The sequence below is a fragment of the Nyctereutes procyonoides genome, unplaced genomic scaffold (genome assembly GCF_905146905.1).
Source record: "Nyctereutes procyonoides isolate TBG_1078 unplaced genomic scaffold, NYPRO_anot_genome, whole genome shotgun sequence".
NCBI lineage: Eukaryota > Metazoa > Chordata > Mammalia > Carnivora > Canidae > Nyctereutes > Nyctereutes procyonoides.
Window position 1 is genome coordinate 23,784,664 of NW_026575030.1, and position 15,802 is coordinate 23,800,465.

General features: G+C 44.1%; 1 protein-coding gene across 2 annotated transcripts in view; it reads left to right on the top strand.

The window, feature by feature from the left end:
• Positions 1 to 862: 862 nt before the first annotated feature.
• The window catches only part of HSPBAP1 (HSPB1 associated protein 1), a 64,667-nt gene continuing 49,727 nt past the window's right edge, over positions 863 to 15,802 (top strand). The window contains exon 1 of one of the 2 annotated variants that reach the window (XM_055315974.1): positions 863 to 1,554. In XM_055315974.1, coding sequence (XP_055171949.1) covers positions 978 to 1,554 — 577 coding nt within the window. In that variant the 5' untranslated portion in view covers positions 863 to 977. Of the gene's footprint in view, positions 1,555 to 3,129; positions 3,292 to 15,802 lie in introns of those variants that run through there. The other variant, XM_055315975.1, reaches the window with a different exon arrangement.

Sequence of the window (15,802 nt, forward strand, 5' to 3'; positions counted from 1 at the left end):
ATGATTTTATTATTCTTGCCACACGACTTTAACAACGCTCCAGTTTGTCAATGGGCTCCTTAAAATGAATGCTCAGGCTACACACCAGAGCATATCCAGCTGTCTCTGTTTGACACTCTACCTCCATGCCTAAAACTGTCCTCCTTTTTCAGCAGCTACATCACAGTGATCCTAAATCCTGTACCCAGATCTGTGTGGTATAATTCAATGCCTTATCATTCAGTCGTACGACCTCTTTTTTCTCCTCTTTTTTTACACTGGGAAGGGGTAGGTAAAAGAGAGATGTGTGTCCACAGTGTTCCTCAGAGAGGAACACTTCATTCATCCGCCCTGCTTTATCTGAGAATCCTACATCTCGACTGGCACAACCACCTAGTCACCAACACACACTTTAAAGCTGCCAGTGCACCATTTTACAGAAACCATAGCTCTGAGATCGGAGTTTCCCAAAAGCCCTGGGCTCTGGAGTCATCTATGATGCAAAGGCCAACTCAGTACTTGTGGGCATCATCAATTTTCTGACCTTTCACCCTCCACCTCTCCAAATCCCTTTGAAGTCAAAGCATCAGTCATCCTGCTCAGGTATTAAAAAAAAAAAAAAAGGCATAAATAGCACATGCACAGGAATGCTCTGAGGTCCACACTGTGCAATAAAACGTGAACGTTTAGAAGATGGCTTAAGCTTTGTTTGCATAATGGGCCTCGATGTAAACACAAATACAGTCTCTGCAAAGAGGCTTTGTCGCTTTGGGGACGGAGGGCTGGGAATGGGATGCCAGCAGCACCGGGTGGCCTCACGTAACCCTTCAGACCACCGCGCCCGCGGCTCCCCGGCTCCCCCAGCAGCGACCCCCTCACCTCTCTTGTCCAGCAGCCACATGAACGCGAAGCAGGGCAAGAAGCCGATGGGTCCCCACAGCACCAGCAGCGCGATGTCCCAGCTGGAGAAGCCGTAGGCCTGGCGCGCCGAGTTCTGGATGGGGCCCCAGGTGTTCCAGACCAGGCCCTGCGCGAAGCCCAGCAGCGAGAAGAGCAGCAGCACCAGCCAGCGGCGCCCGTACACCCGCCCGGGCCCCGGCGCCGCCGCCGCCGCCGCCGCCGCCGCCGCCTCCCCGCGGCCCCTCCAGGCGCCCCCCGGCGCGGCAGGCCCGAGCCCGGGCCCCAGCAGCGGCTGCCGCTCCTCCTCGCTGCTCCAGCCCGCGCCCATGGCGACGCGTGGCCCGCGGGGCCTGTGCCCAGCGCCGTCCGGGGGGCCGCCGAGCAGCCCCGCGCCGCTGCGGTCGCCCTCGGCCTCCGGGCCACGCCTGCTGCGCCTGCGCCCTGCGCGCCCGCCCGGGGCCGCGAGGAGGGGCGGGTGCCGCGCGCGCCGGGCGGAGGCTGGGGGGCCGCGCGAGGGGAGCCCTCGCCCCCACCGCACCCCTGCACCCCGCGAGCCCCGGAGAGCCACGGGAGGCGGGCGCCGGCCTGCAGACAGCCTCCCGGAGGAAGCACGAGGAAGTCCCAGCGCCGCCGAGCCCGGGAGAAGGAGACTCCCCGGAGACGCTGTTTTAAGAGGTTGGCCCGGGAGCCTGGGATTGCTGGAGGCAGGGCCTAAGTTTACATCACGTGCCGAGTAAACAACTCGGATGCCTCCCATTACTTAAGCTACTGCTTGCTTCCGTATTGGGACTTATTATTATTTCTGTTGGATTTCTGATTTTGGGAATTAAAGGCGTGTGTGTGTGTGTGTGTGTGTGTGTGTTGGGGATGGGGGATACGGTAAGATTGAGCCGTTGCGTCTGCCGCTTGAAAATAATTTCGTTTTTACGGACAGTCAGTACTTGCATACTTTTATCATCATGTCTTACACGCCCACCGACACCATAAGCTAGCCAGTTCCATTCATACGCACGTAGAAAAAGGTAGAGATCTCTTTCTATCCGTTGACTGTCATTGATGGGCTAGCAATAAAGACATGTGGATGAAGACTAAGAGACTTCTGCCCCTAATGGCTTGGATCCGTCTCCAGTTGTTAGGATTTTGACCAAATGAAAAGTAAGTGAGAAGGGTGCGGGGAGGGGGAGGGTGTGATCTCTCTGATCAAGCAGCCGGTTGTTTATTTCATTATACAGATCCGGTAGCCTGACAGCTGTCGGCGAGTGTCCTTGAAACCCTAAGTCAAGCGATTTGGCTTGTGTGGGTCGGGAAATGAGTCACGGAGAACGCGCTTAAAGAACGTCTGCCTGGGGATCCCTGGGTGGCTCAGGGGATTGGCGCCTGCCTTTAGCCCGGGGCGTGATCCAGGTGTCCTGGGATCGGGTCCCGCGTCGGGCTCCCAGAGTGGGGCCTGCTTCTCCCTCTGCCTGTGTCTCTGCCTCTCTCTCTCTCTCTCTCTCTGTGTCTATCATGAATAAATAAATACAATCTAAAAGAAAGAAAGAAAGAAAGAAAGAAAGAAAGAAAGAAAGAAAGAAAGAAAGTCTGCCTGAAGTTCGTATTCCCCCGCAGCCACAAGAACCAGGCGGAATCGGGGGATCCCTGGGGGGCTCAGTGGTTTAGTGCCTGCCTTCGGCCCAGGGCGTGACCCCGGGGACCTGGGATCCAGTCCAGCATCGGGCTCCCTGCATGGAGCCTGCTTCTCCCTCTGCCTGTGTCTCTGCTTCTCTCTCTCTCTGTGTCTCTCATGAATAAATAAATCCTAAAAAAAAAAAAAAAAAAAAAAGAACCAGACGGAATCATGTTGTTGCCAGAAGGGCCAGGGAGGTTGGAAGAGAAGCGTGAGCTGTCCTGGTACCCACGGAGTCAGCGGAGGCGGAGACCCATTCTAGGGCCCCACGCCCCACAAAACTGCAAACCATCCCCTCAAACTCCCAAAGCTGTTGGGAGGAGGAAAGCGCCAAGGCAGATGGAAGGACCCGACTGGAAAAGACGGGGAGCAGAAACTAAGGCTGCGACAACGAAAGAAAGATCTTACGGCCTGTGGGGAAGGTTTAAAAAAAAAAAAAAAAAAAAAAAAAAGCGCCGGAGCCTAGACCACGTGCTGGCATTTCAGAACCAGGGCAATCAAAACAAACCTGCGTGGCCCCGCCCAGCGCGCGTCACGTGACGGGCGCGCCGCCGCGCTTCCGGGGAGCGTGGGAGCGGCCGGGACCACTTCCGGCAGCACGGCCGGGGGGAGCCGGGGTCGGCGGCGCTTCGGAGGGGCTCCCGCTGCGCTGCCCACGCGTGTGGCCGGGGCGCCGCTGGCCATGGCGGCAGCCCCGGGGGCGACCCCCGACTCGGCCCCCGCCGCTGGAGCCGGAGAGGTGGAAGGTAGGCGCCGGGCTGAGGCCGGGCCGCGGGGGCTCGCCGGCTCTCCTGGGCCCGTGGCCTAGCGCCGTCCACGTGCCTCCCGCGCCGCAGGAACTGGAGGAGGATTTAGTGTGTTGAGGGGGTGCGTGGCCTCCTCCGGGGGGCATCCGGGTCTCCAGCCCCCGCAGCCTGCCTGTGCCGTTCACGCGTCTGGGTGCTTTGGTTTTTTGTTTTTTCTTTGTTTTATTGGGGTTCAATTTGCCGACATATAGCATATCACCCAGTGGTGAGTGGTTTGAATGCGTTAAAATTAAGTTTTTTTTTAAAAAAAGGTTTTATTATTCATGAGAGACACACACAGACACAGGCAGAGGGAGAAGCAGGCTCCATGCAGGGAGCCCGACGTGGGACTCGATCCCGAGACCCCAGGGTCATATGCTGGGCTGAAGGCAGCGCTAAACTGCTGAGCCACCCGGGGACCCCCTTTATTTTATTTTATTTTTTAAAGATTCTATTTATTTATGAGAGACGCAGAGAGAGAGGCAGAGACACAGGCAGAGGGAGAAGCAGGCTCCATGCAGGGAGCCCGATTAAATTTGTGAAAGAGGAGCCCACTCGAGGTAAATGGAAATATCTGGCTGTATTATGAACAGAGATTATGAGCTTTTTGTCAGGTTTTGGCGGAATCCGGCCTTAGATAACCAGCAGGGTAGGGTGGCCCATGTGCCTGAGATCTCTTTTGGCACTTTTTGAGTGGTTGCTTCTGTGCCTGGCGCTGTTCTGGGTACTGCCCCTGGGGATCGAGAGACTTTTGATTGTTTATCGTAATGGCTTTTTCCATTCTTTTTTTTATAGATTTTACTTATTTATTCATGAGAGACAGAGGCAGAGACACAGGCAGAGGGAGAAGCAGACTCCATGCAGGGAGCCCGACGTGGGACTCCATCCTGGGTCTTCATTCAGGATCAAGCCCTGGGCCGAAGGCGGCGCTAAGCCACTGAGCCACCCAGGCTGCCCATAATGCCTTTTTCCAATTGAGTAACAGCCTAGAAAGTTAAAGAATGACTCCTAACTGGTAACACGAATAATAATCCCAGGAGGTACACACCGGGTGGAGACTGTCACCAGGAGGGAGATCCCAGTGGGGGAAACATAACAGTGCTTCAAGGAAGGGGTAGCGGGAGGTGAACCTTTAAAGATTGATTGGGATGGTGCCAAACTTAGGTGGTAGTGCTGGGGAGTTGTGGGAAGAGAGCAGAAGACCCAGGATGGCTATGGTTGGAGATCAAATAGTCATGTTTGCCCAGAGTGGGAAATGACCAGTGCAAGCCCAAGGGACAATTATAACTTCCTCCTGGGGCAGCCCAGGTGGCTCAGTGGTTTAGCACTGCCTCAGCCCAGGGCCTGATGCTGTAGACCCAGGATCAAGTCCCACGTCGGGCTCCCTGCATGGAGCCTGCTTCTCCCTCTGCCTGTGTCTCTGCCTCTTTCTCTCTGTGTCTCTCATGAATAAATAAATAAAATCTTTAAAAAAAAAAGTAACTTCCTCCTGTCTGACCACAGGCTCTTGTCTTTATCAACTCCCTCATATACCCTACAGGTACAATTCTTTTTTTTTTTTTTTTTTTTTACAATTCTTGAACTACATCTGTACCTCACATTCGTTGATTCTTAACATTTTCTGTCCATCTGTATGTACTCCCTTGTCCAGTTTATGACGCATGTTATTTTTACATATAAATATATATAAAATATATTTTTTCATGATCTCTCCCTTGAAGATGCACTGTACCCTTGTCCCTCCCTGCCTTTTATTCTTCTGGCAGAACTTGTGCCCTCCTTTAAAAAAAAAAAAACAAAAAAACTTGTGCCCTCGATGAAGCCAACCTCTTGTCCTCCTGCACCTGCACTGACATGGCCAAATTTTGCTGGGAAAAGTCCTGTGCAAATTGATGACAGCATAAAATGAAAATGATAAACCTCATGAATGTGCAGTCAGCATGGGCCAGAGATCCTGTGATTCTGTGTCTGTGATAAGCTTACTTCCTCTGATGACAATTCCCCAAACTCTATATATCTTCTCTTCATCTCTTTGTTACTTTCAGTGGGTAACTTTGCAAATCAGGTCAATTCTGCATCTAATTTGTCTTTCTCCTCTCCTTCACTATCAGACCCTTGTCCAAATCATCCACATTCTCACCTAAACCACTACTTTATCTTCAGGCCTCACGACCTGCTTTTTACCTTGTGCCCGTCCAATCCCGTCTCCGTGCAGCAGAAAAAGTGACACTCCCTTACTTAAAATTCTTCAATGAATTCCATTGCACTTAGAATACAATCCAAACTCTTAACCATGGCCTACAGAAATCCTTGATGTGTGCTCTGCTGAAGTCTCCAGGAGCATCTGTTGTCACTCATTGCCTCCTCCTCTTCTTTTCACATAGTTGGTTTACCTAATCTTCAGCTTTCAGAGTATGTCACCACCTGAGTTCTTACCAGAACAACCTATCTAGGGCAGCCCTGGTAGCCCAGCGGTTTAGCGCCGCCTTCAGCCTGGGTTGTGATCCTGGAGACCCCGGGGTCAAGTCCCACGTCAAGTCCCAGGTCGGGCTCCCTGCGTAGAGCCTGCTTTTCCCTCTGCCTGTCTCTCTCTCTCTCTCTCTCTCTCTCTCTTTCTCTCATGAATAAATAAATCTTTGTTTGTTTTTAAATCTTTCAAAAAAAAAAAAGAGCAACTTATCTAAAACTGTCATTGTAGTTTTCCCCTAACTCCTAACCATAGATAATCCTGCTCCCTTCATTTCAGTTATACAATCTGAAATTACTTGTTTGTTACTGTTTTTTCCACTTGAACTTAAGTACCTTGAGGGCGGGACCTACAACAGACCTACATCTGTTTTATTCACCTTGTGTGTCCAAGTAGCAAGTACAATGCCCAGGCACATAGTGGGCACTTAATACATATTTGAGTGAGTGAATGAGTAAGGGAACTCTGTGCCAAATCCAGGGGCAGGAGAAGAAAGAGCATGGCATGATCCAGGAACCGCAAGAAGCTGGTATTAGAAGTGGTGAGAGAAGTGGGATGGTGAAGGACCACTTATACCAAGTTAAGGAGTCTGGACTTTATGACAGTAGGAGGCCTTTATTTTTCTTATTTTTTGTTTTTCCATTTGAGAGGAGTCATTTATTAACCGACCAGATTACAAAAATAACCGTGGTAGATATCTTAGTCCATCCTTCTAATAAGAGTAGGACGCCTTTAAAGAGCTTTACACAAGGGAGTAATATAATCAGATTTGATTTCAGGAGAATCACTGCTTGAACGGTGGAGGATAGATGGGAGGGAGAAAGACTAAAGGACAGATACTTAGCCTTTTAAGCCTCAGTTTTGTCCCCTGTGTAAAATGGATAGTTGTTGTAAAAGTTAAAGGTAATTGTGGATCATCTAACATAGTGTCTGGCAGGAATTGCATATTCAAGAGTGGTAACCGTTTTTATGATTAATAAAAAGGCCTGGCACTGGTGACTGATGGATGTTGCAACTGAAAGAAAAGAAATTAGAGGGAGCTCTGGAGTTTTCCACCCTGAGAAACTACCTGTAAATTAGGAAACTGAAGAAAAGGAGATGGTTAGGAGTAATGTCTGAATGCATAGACTTTGGATATGGAAAGATGATACAAAAGATACCCAGCATGCAGCTGAGTAAGAAGAAGGGTGGTTTTTTTTTTTTTTTAAGATTTTATTTATTTATTCATGAGAGACACAGAGAGGGAGAGGCACAAACACAGGCAGAGGGAGAAGCAGGGTCCATGCAGGGAGCCCAACGCGGGACTCGATCCCAGGTCTCCAGGACCACACCCTGGGCTGAAGGTGGTGCTAAACCGCTAAGCCACCCGGGCTGCCCAGAAGGGTTTTTTTAGACTTAGTATTCACTTTCCATAAATTCACCCTTTTAAAGTATGCAATTCATTGGGTTTTTTAAGTATGTTTACAAAGTTGTGCAGCCATTACCACTATAATTCCAGAACATTTTCATTACACTGAGAAATCTGGTATCCGTTAGTAGTCATTCCCCATTAGACCCTCTCCCCAGCCTCTGGCAGTCACTAATCTACTCTCTGTCTCTGTGGATATTTGCCTACTCTGGATGTTCCTATAAATGAAATGATACAATATAGAGCTTTTTGTGCCTGGCTTCTTTCACACTGCATAATATTTTTAAGGTTCATCTGTATTGTAGCATGTATCAATACTCCATTCCTTCTTATGGCTGAGTGATATCCCATGGTATGGTAATACCACATTTGTCTATCCATTTATCAGTTGATGGCATTTGGGTTGGTCGCACTTTTTGGCTATTCTGAATAATAGTGCTGTGAACATTCATATACACGTCTTTGTGTTAACATTTTTTTATTTTTTTAGCTTTCTTGGGCATATATCTAAAATTGGAATTGCCAGGTCATAATACCATGTTTTACTTTTTGAGGAAACTGGTAAATTTTTTTTTTTTTAGAGAGCACAGTCATGAGAGAGGGAGAGAGAGAATCTTAAGCAGGCTCCATGTCCAGAACAGAGCTCCATGCAGGGCTTGAGCTTACAAGCCTAAAATCATGACATGATCTGAAATCAAGAGTCAGACACTTAACCGAATGAGTCACCCAGGTACCCCAGAGGAAACTGGTGATTCTTAATCTTGAAGTCTTAAGGAGGGAAAAAAAATCTGATGAAAATATGGATTTGTTCCCCTGAAAAATGTGGCATGCACACACATTTTTGCAGGTGATTTCATATTTGTTTTTTTACTTTTTTTATTTCATATTTTTGTATTAGATTCTCAGCATCCTGTCTGGAACTTTCTTTTTTTTATTTTTTATTTATTTATTTATGATAGTCACACACAGAGAGAGAGAGAGAGGCAGAGACATAGGCTGAGGGAGAAGCAGGCTCCATGCACTGGGAGCCCGACGTGGGATTCGATCCCGGGTCTCCAGGATCGCGCCCTGGGCCAAAGGCAGGCGCTAAACCGCTGCGCCACCCAGGGATCCCCCTGTCTGGAACTTTCAACCCCATTTTTAAATTCATTCATTCATTCATTCATTCATTTATTTATTTTCAATCCCCCATTTTTAACTGTCATCCTCCCTAGAAGCACCAGTTTGGGGCAACTGCTTATTAACATTACAAAGTAAGTTAAATAGGCAAAGTCCTACCAGAAGAGAAGGCTTTGCTTTAAATTACATGAGGCTTATATGAACAAAGGATTAAAAAGGTACATTCATTACATACATGATCCGAAAGGGTCAGTATGTTCAGGATAATGATGAATGCTGTGGGATTCATAGGAAAGTTAATTTTTGAGCAAACTTATTACCACTCCATTATGAAAAAATATTTGAATGTATATTATAAACAGAAGACTACTTACACAGTGAGGTAGAAGACCTTGCTATAAAGTAGTTTATAGGGATCCCTGGGTGGCGCAGCGGTTTAGCGCCTGCCTTTGGCCCAGGGCGCGATCCTGGAGACCCGGGATCGAATCCCACGTTGGGCTCCCGGTGCATGGAGCCTGCTTCTCCCTCTGCCTGTGTCTCTGCCTCTCTCTCTCTCTCACTGTGTGCCTATCATAAATAAATAAAAATTAAAAAAAAATTTTAAAGTAGTTTATAAATAAAGTTTGAGGGAAAAAGATGCAGATAAGAAGAGCTGTAGTATAAAACATCCACAAGCAGGAAGGAATTAATTGGGGAAGTAAAGTAAATACTACATACCTTAAGTTCTTTGGACTGAGAGAAGAAAGAACAAATGCAAATTGAATTGGTCTGTACTTCCTAGAGTAATCTGAAAGTTGGTATAGTTTGAACATGGAAAGGAATGGAAGAAGCCATTTCTGACAGGCAAGGCTGGGAGAAGTGAATGGAGATAAGCCTGAGTCACTTAGGGCCAGAGGGCAGAGAGGAAGGTGAGGAGACAGACTGGTTCCACTGGAGGATAATTGGTAGCAGAGAACACAGGGGAAAAGAAGAAAGATTGTGTCCATTGAAACCAAACAAGAGCAGGGTCAACCAGAAATGTTGAAGTGAAGAGGGAAATCAATGGGTTTCTATTTTCTAAGGAAGTCAGAGCAAGGCACCACAGACAGTGAGGAAGTAGAGGGAGGTATTAGGGATTTGAGAGTGAAGAGCTTTAGGATGGTTGCTCAAGGGGCAAGAGTGATTAGGTATCAACTAGTGATAACTAACACGCAGGGACCAGGAAAGGGACCTGGTGGAGGTGAGCATGGAATTGTGGAACTGATCCCTTTGTTTTGAGACTGTTTCTGATTATGCTCAAGAGCTCCTTCTGCAGCAGTAGAGAAAACAAGTGGTTAGTTTTAATATTTTATATACATTGCTAAAAATGAATTGTGTATTCAGAAAACATTTATTTAGCATCAGTTTATGCCAAACATTGTGCTGAGCTCTAGGGATAGAAATGTAATTGTCTTGCCTTCAAGGCTGTGATATTTTTTGTTTTAAGTAGCAACTTGAAAGTTATTAAAAGCAAAACATGATCATGTTGATAATCAAATAAATTGGAATGCTTATTTGAAAATAAAGGGGACCTTATAAATGTAAAATAAAGAACCATGTTACCGCTATTATAGCTTTAAGTTCATTTTTTATTTTTCAATAAGATGATCTGTTTCTTTGGGGCATCTGGACGGCTCAGTCGGTTGAATGTTGCACTCTTGATTTTGGCTCAGGTCATGATCTCAGGTTGTGAGATCCTGTCTGATTTCAAGGGTTTCAGGGTCTGCAACTCAGCAGGGAGTCTGCTTGAGATTCTCTGTCCCTCTTCCTCAGTGCATTCTCCACCCTTCATGTGTATGTGCTCTCTCTCAAAATAAATAAATCTTGAAAAAAAAAAAAAGATGATCTGTTTCCTCCTAAAAAGAAAACAACAAACATGAGATGAATAGCACAGAGGATTTTTAGGGCAGTGAAAATACTCTATATGATAATATAATGGTGGATATATGCCATTATATTTTGGTTCAAGTCCGTAGAATGTACAACACTAACACTGAACCAGATAAACTATGGTCTTTGGGTGATTATGTTGTGTCAATTTAGGTTTATCCTGGTTAAAAAAAAAAATGTACCATTTTGGTGAATGATGTTGAGAATGAGGGAGCCTATGCATTTGTGGGAAGGGGATATATGGCAAATCTGTACCTTCTCAATTTTATTGTAAACTTAAAACTACTCTAAAATGATTCTTAAAAAGACAGCCAACAACTATGAAACTACTCAATGTTAAGAATCAACTTAGGGATCCCTGGGTGGCGCAGCGGTTTGGCGCCTGCCTTTGGCCCAGGGCGCGATCCTGGAGACCCGAGATCGAATCCCACATCGGGCTCTGGTGCATGGAGCCTGCTTCTCCCTCTGCCTATGTCTCTGCCTCTCTCTCTTTCTCTCTCTGTGACTATCATAAATAAATAAAAAATAAAAAAAAAAGAATCAACTTAAATTCTGAGTGTGAGATATTATAGGATCACACATTGTTGGAGCTTTTCAGTGAAATTAAAAGTTGTAATTCTTTGGGGCGCTCAGGTGGCTCAGTCAGTTTAGTGTCTGTCTTTGGCTCAGGTCATGATCCCAGGGCCCTGGAATTGAGCCCTGTAACAGGCTCCCTGCTCAGTGGAGACACTGCTTCTCCCTCTGCCTCTCCCCCTGCTTGTTATCTCTCTTTCAAATAAATAAATAAGTAAATAAATAAAATCTTTTTGTTTTTTTTTAAATTGCAATTCTTTGAATCTGATGCTACCTTTCAGACTGAGGTTCTTTCTTTCTCTTGAGCTCTGGTAATTTTAATTGTAGCCAGATTTATGCCTTAATGAAGAGAAGAATATACTCAGTAACTCTTCTAGTCTTTCCTGAAATGAGTAAACATTTAAAATGGAGTTGGGAAGCCCTTAAGGGGGACCTCTCATGCACATGCAGCGCTCCCAGCAACCTATATTTTCAGCATGAGGAAGGTAGATAAGAATTAACTTAATAAGACAGGATACTTTTTTCTCTAGGAATTTATCTCCTGCTTTTAAGAAAAGGAAGATCTGGACATCTGGGTGGCTCAGCGGTTTAGTGCCTGCCTTCAGCCCGGGGCATGATCCTGGGGTCCCAGGATCAAGTCCCGCATCGGGCTCCCTATATGTGGAGCCTGCTTCTCCTTCTGCCTGTGTCTCCCTCTGCCTGTGTCTCTGCCTCTCTCTGTGTGTCTCTCATGAATAAATAAAAATTAAAAAGATAAAAAAAGGAAAAATCCCTCCCTGCCCCAGCAACAACTCACTAACCATTGCTCACAGCCAGTGAGAAACTCCCACAACCTCCAACTCTTGTTCTTCTCCAATGAACCTTTGTTCAAAACTGCCTAATTTCCTCCTAAAGTCAGTTTGCCTGTCCTGAGTTGTAATTCCTCTTCTATTCCCAAATAAGCTCATTTTCATGGTAAAATAACTGGCTGTGGTTGACATTCCCAGAGAAATATCTCATTCCAGAGTTGTTTGAGTTCTATACTTACAGAGCTGATATTCCTATTTGACTGGATACTCCTCAGTTGGAGATGCCATACTCTCTATGTCATTTTTTTTCTCACTAAAAAAAAACATGGCAGAAAGAGGCAAGAGAGTTTAAAGAAAAGCAGAAGTCTGTGTAAAGAATTTCCATGCGAGAGCATACATATAATTCATGTGTAGGTAAATACTTTATATTTGGTAGGGACAAATATCACAAAAAAATTACACTTCGAATTTTTTAACTGTGGTATAAAAAACAACAAAATTTATCATCTTAACCATTTTTAAGAGTAAATGGTGTTAAGTATATTTACATTATTATGAGACAAGAGTTCTAGAACATTTTTGTCTTGCAAATCTGTAACTTTGGACTCAGTAAACAACTCATCTTTTCTCCCACTCCTCAGCCCCTGGTAACTGCCATTCTAGTTTTCTGTTAAGTCAAATACTTTAGATACCTCATGCAGGTGGAGTAATACAGTAGGTCTCTTTGTGACTGGCTTTTTTTCACTTAGCATAATGTCTTCAAGGATCATCCATGTTGTAGGACATAACAGGATTTCCTTCCTTTCTAAGGCTGAATGATACTCCACTGTATGGTGTCAATGGATGTTTGGGTTTCTTCCATCTTTTGGCTGTTACGAATGTGTAGCTATGAATATGAGTATGCAAATCTTTTTAAGAATCTGCTGTTGAGGGGCATGTGGGTGGCTCAGTGGTTGAGTGTCTGCGTTTGGCTCAGGTCGTGATCCTGGGGTCCTGGGATAGAGTCCTGCATCACGCTCTCCCAGGGAGCCTGCTTCTCCCTCTGCCTGTGTCTCTGTCTCTCTGTGTCTCTTATGAATTAAAAAAAAAAAAAATCTGATGAATATTTTTGATGAGTAGTTGGAGAAAATAGCCATTTTATTTTAAAATGTGGAAAATTTACTTAGTGGAATTCTGAAGAACTAGATGGAAACATTTTGGTAGAAGTTTTGAAGATACTTTGGAGCATTTTAAAGAACTTTAGCCTGAGACACTCTTCTTTCTAGAATTAACTTCACTTAAAATATAGATTTATTCTTTCTTGAAGTTTAAGATCAGTACTACTTTTGAACTTATAAGTACTATTTATGAGTTCTGGCTCATAAATGGATTAAAATAAGGAGGAGAAGATCATTTTCTGGCTTGACTGGGCAAGAGTTACAAGCATAAGAGGATGGGAAGAAGAAGCTGTTGAGTGTCCAATGTGTAACTGTCTTCTGTTCCCAGTCTGAACCTGCTTGGGTGTTCATTATCACACCAAGCCTTAGTATTGGAAAGATAATGTCGCAACAGCCTCAATACTTCTGGTTATGGTTTCTTCAGTGGCACCACCTTCTAGACCTTGAAGTTCAAAGCGTTTATGACTAAACCCTCATCATTTTACTTAAGCATTATATTAACTTTCAGGGGAATTTTCTTGATTTGTACTGACTTTTTAAAATAGTGATGGATAAAATAAGAAAGTATCTTTGGTGGTGTTTTACCGTTCGATCTTAGTACGAATATAGTATTTTGTTAAATAGTACTTGCATAATTCCGTGTTTTTCTAATGTGGCCGAGATGTTCATTATTTTTTACCTTAATATCTACCATTCTAGAAGTTTTTAAATTTCTTTAATGTATATACAGAGTTGTCAGATTGATGAAACTATGATAGGTTTACATGTATGTATTTAGAAATAAGTCAGCTCACCATGCCAGGAGCTGGTTTTGTGACCTACTCTTCTGTCACCTTCTGAAACCTTTTATTTTTTTTTTTAATGATTTTATTTATTTGAGAGAGAGAGTGGAAAAAAGCAGGGAGGGGGAGGCAGAGAGAAGCAGACTCCCCACTGAGCAGAGAGCCCAACTTGAGGTTTGATTCCAGGACTCTGGGATCATGACCCCAGCCAAAGGGTCTTAACTGACTGAGCCACCCAGGTGCCCCTTCTGAAAGCTTTTAAATAAGATTGTCAAAAAAAAAAAAAAGATTGTCATAAAATCTAATAAAATTTAATTAAAGTTTTATAGTTATTAACATTTCTATTAAAATTATACCAGACATGAGAGATGATTTCATTCCAGTTTCAGGATCTTTGTCTTAGTTGTGTTCTATCATTAGGAATGAATTCTGGAAACTTACTAAGTTTTCCTTATTCTCATCTTGAATTCTAAATCTCAGATACAAATACAACCCAGGTATTAATTGATGGAAGGCAGATTGCTAACAAATTCAGAGAAATTAGGTTTCAAATTATTTTGCAGTTTGCATTAATTAAAGAGAAAAATTGCTGAGAATAAGGCAGTTTGCTTTTTGATCATGTTTCTCTGTCTCCAAAGAATTAGTTGAAACCAAAGCTGTAATAAATTGAATAACATGTTACATTTAGAGGGAGAAAAGACTGTTGTGCAACACCAAGATCACTAATCTTTTTTTCAGCAGTTTCTAAGTCATTTCATTAGAAATTGCTGCTTGCTTCACGTCTAGACCCAAATACACTTATCCTTTAAAGGCTGTCAAGATTGCTTCAGAATTTTTATAGCTCTTTGCAAATATTTCTGGCTTGGAGTGACAGAGTGCATCCCTGGGCTCTTTAATTAATACAATGTAGATTGCATTCTTCTTTAAGGGAAGTTGTAACACTTAAATTTGTTAATTTAATGCCCCAGTTCATTGTTGATTAAACTATCAGAAACCAAATTACTTTTATCTCACAACCAGCTGTTTGTTTTGTTTCATTGATAGGCTTGAGATTCTGTAAATATGCTAATTTCTTGTTATGGTGAGCATCCTCTTGCTCTGCTCTACACACACTTTTTTTTTTTTTTTTTTTTTTTTTTTTTTTATGGTAGTCACACAGATAGAGAGAGAGGCAGAGACACAGGCAGAGGGAGAAACAGGCTCCATGCACCGGGAGCCCGACGTGGGATTCGATCCCGGGTCTCCAGGATCGCGCCCTGGGCCAAAGGCAGGCGCTAAACCGCAGCGCCACCCAGGGATCTCCTACACTCACTTTTATAACACTTTTTATTCATTTAGCAAATGTTAGAGCATTTAATACATCCCAGTCACTGGGCCAGGTGCTTTCTCAGCAAATTTTAGTTTTTAGGGTCTCCTATTTAACTTCTGGGATGTCTCTGATTTTTAAATCAGATGATTAAATACTTTTTTAAAAGGCATATGCTAGAGGAAAAAAATATTTCTTTGAACACTACTCATGCGTTACTAATGACCATGTATTTATTTGTGGAAGGGTGGCAAGATATATATCTTACCCAAGTACGAGAACTCTGGGGAATGTTGAAAGCCAGATTTATTGCCTCTCATTAAAATAAGCCGAATAAATAAATCCCTTCCCCAAAAGGACTGGTGCTTCTCTTTTTCTCTGCCCTTCAAAATTCTAGAAACAAAGTTCTCAAAGTTTGAATATTTTTCAACTATAGAACTGAAAGAATTACTACAAGGTCAGACCAGCCATTATTCATTCAGTGTAAGTCACAGAATATTTTATAGAGGTAATATGGTTGTCCTTGAAAACAATAGCCTCGGAAGGCAAGGTGTTAAACCTTGTTTCGAACTAGTAACAGTCTTGACTATAAGAATTAATTTCTATATGTGAAAGGATTTAGGAGGCAGAATTTTGCTGGTATTAGTTCAGTGGCACAAAGATGGACATTTTTGCATTCTTTAAGCTGAGGTTTGCAATTTCCTGGGCCTTTTTTATTTTATTTTTGAAGTAATCTCTATGCCCGATGTGGGGCTCTCTCAACCCCAAGATCAAGAGTTAAATGCTCTACCACCTGAGCCAGCCAGGGGTCCCCTGGTCCTCTCTTTGATCTCTCAAGGTGGCTAACCATTATATCTGTTTTCCAGGCAAAATATAAGAGAGAAGGCTGAGGGCAAAAAGACTGACTTGGCAGCTTCCAGATGTATATCTGGCCACTTGTATCTGCACAGAAGTGTAGGAATTG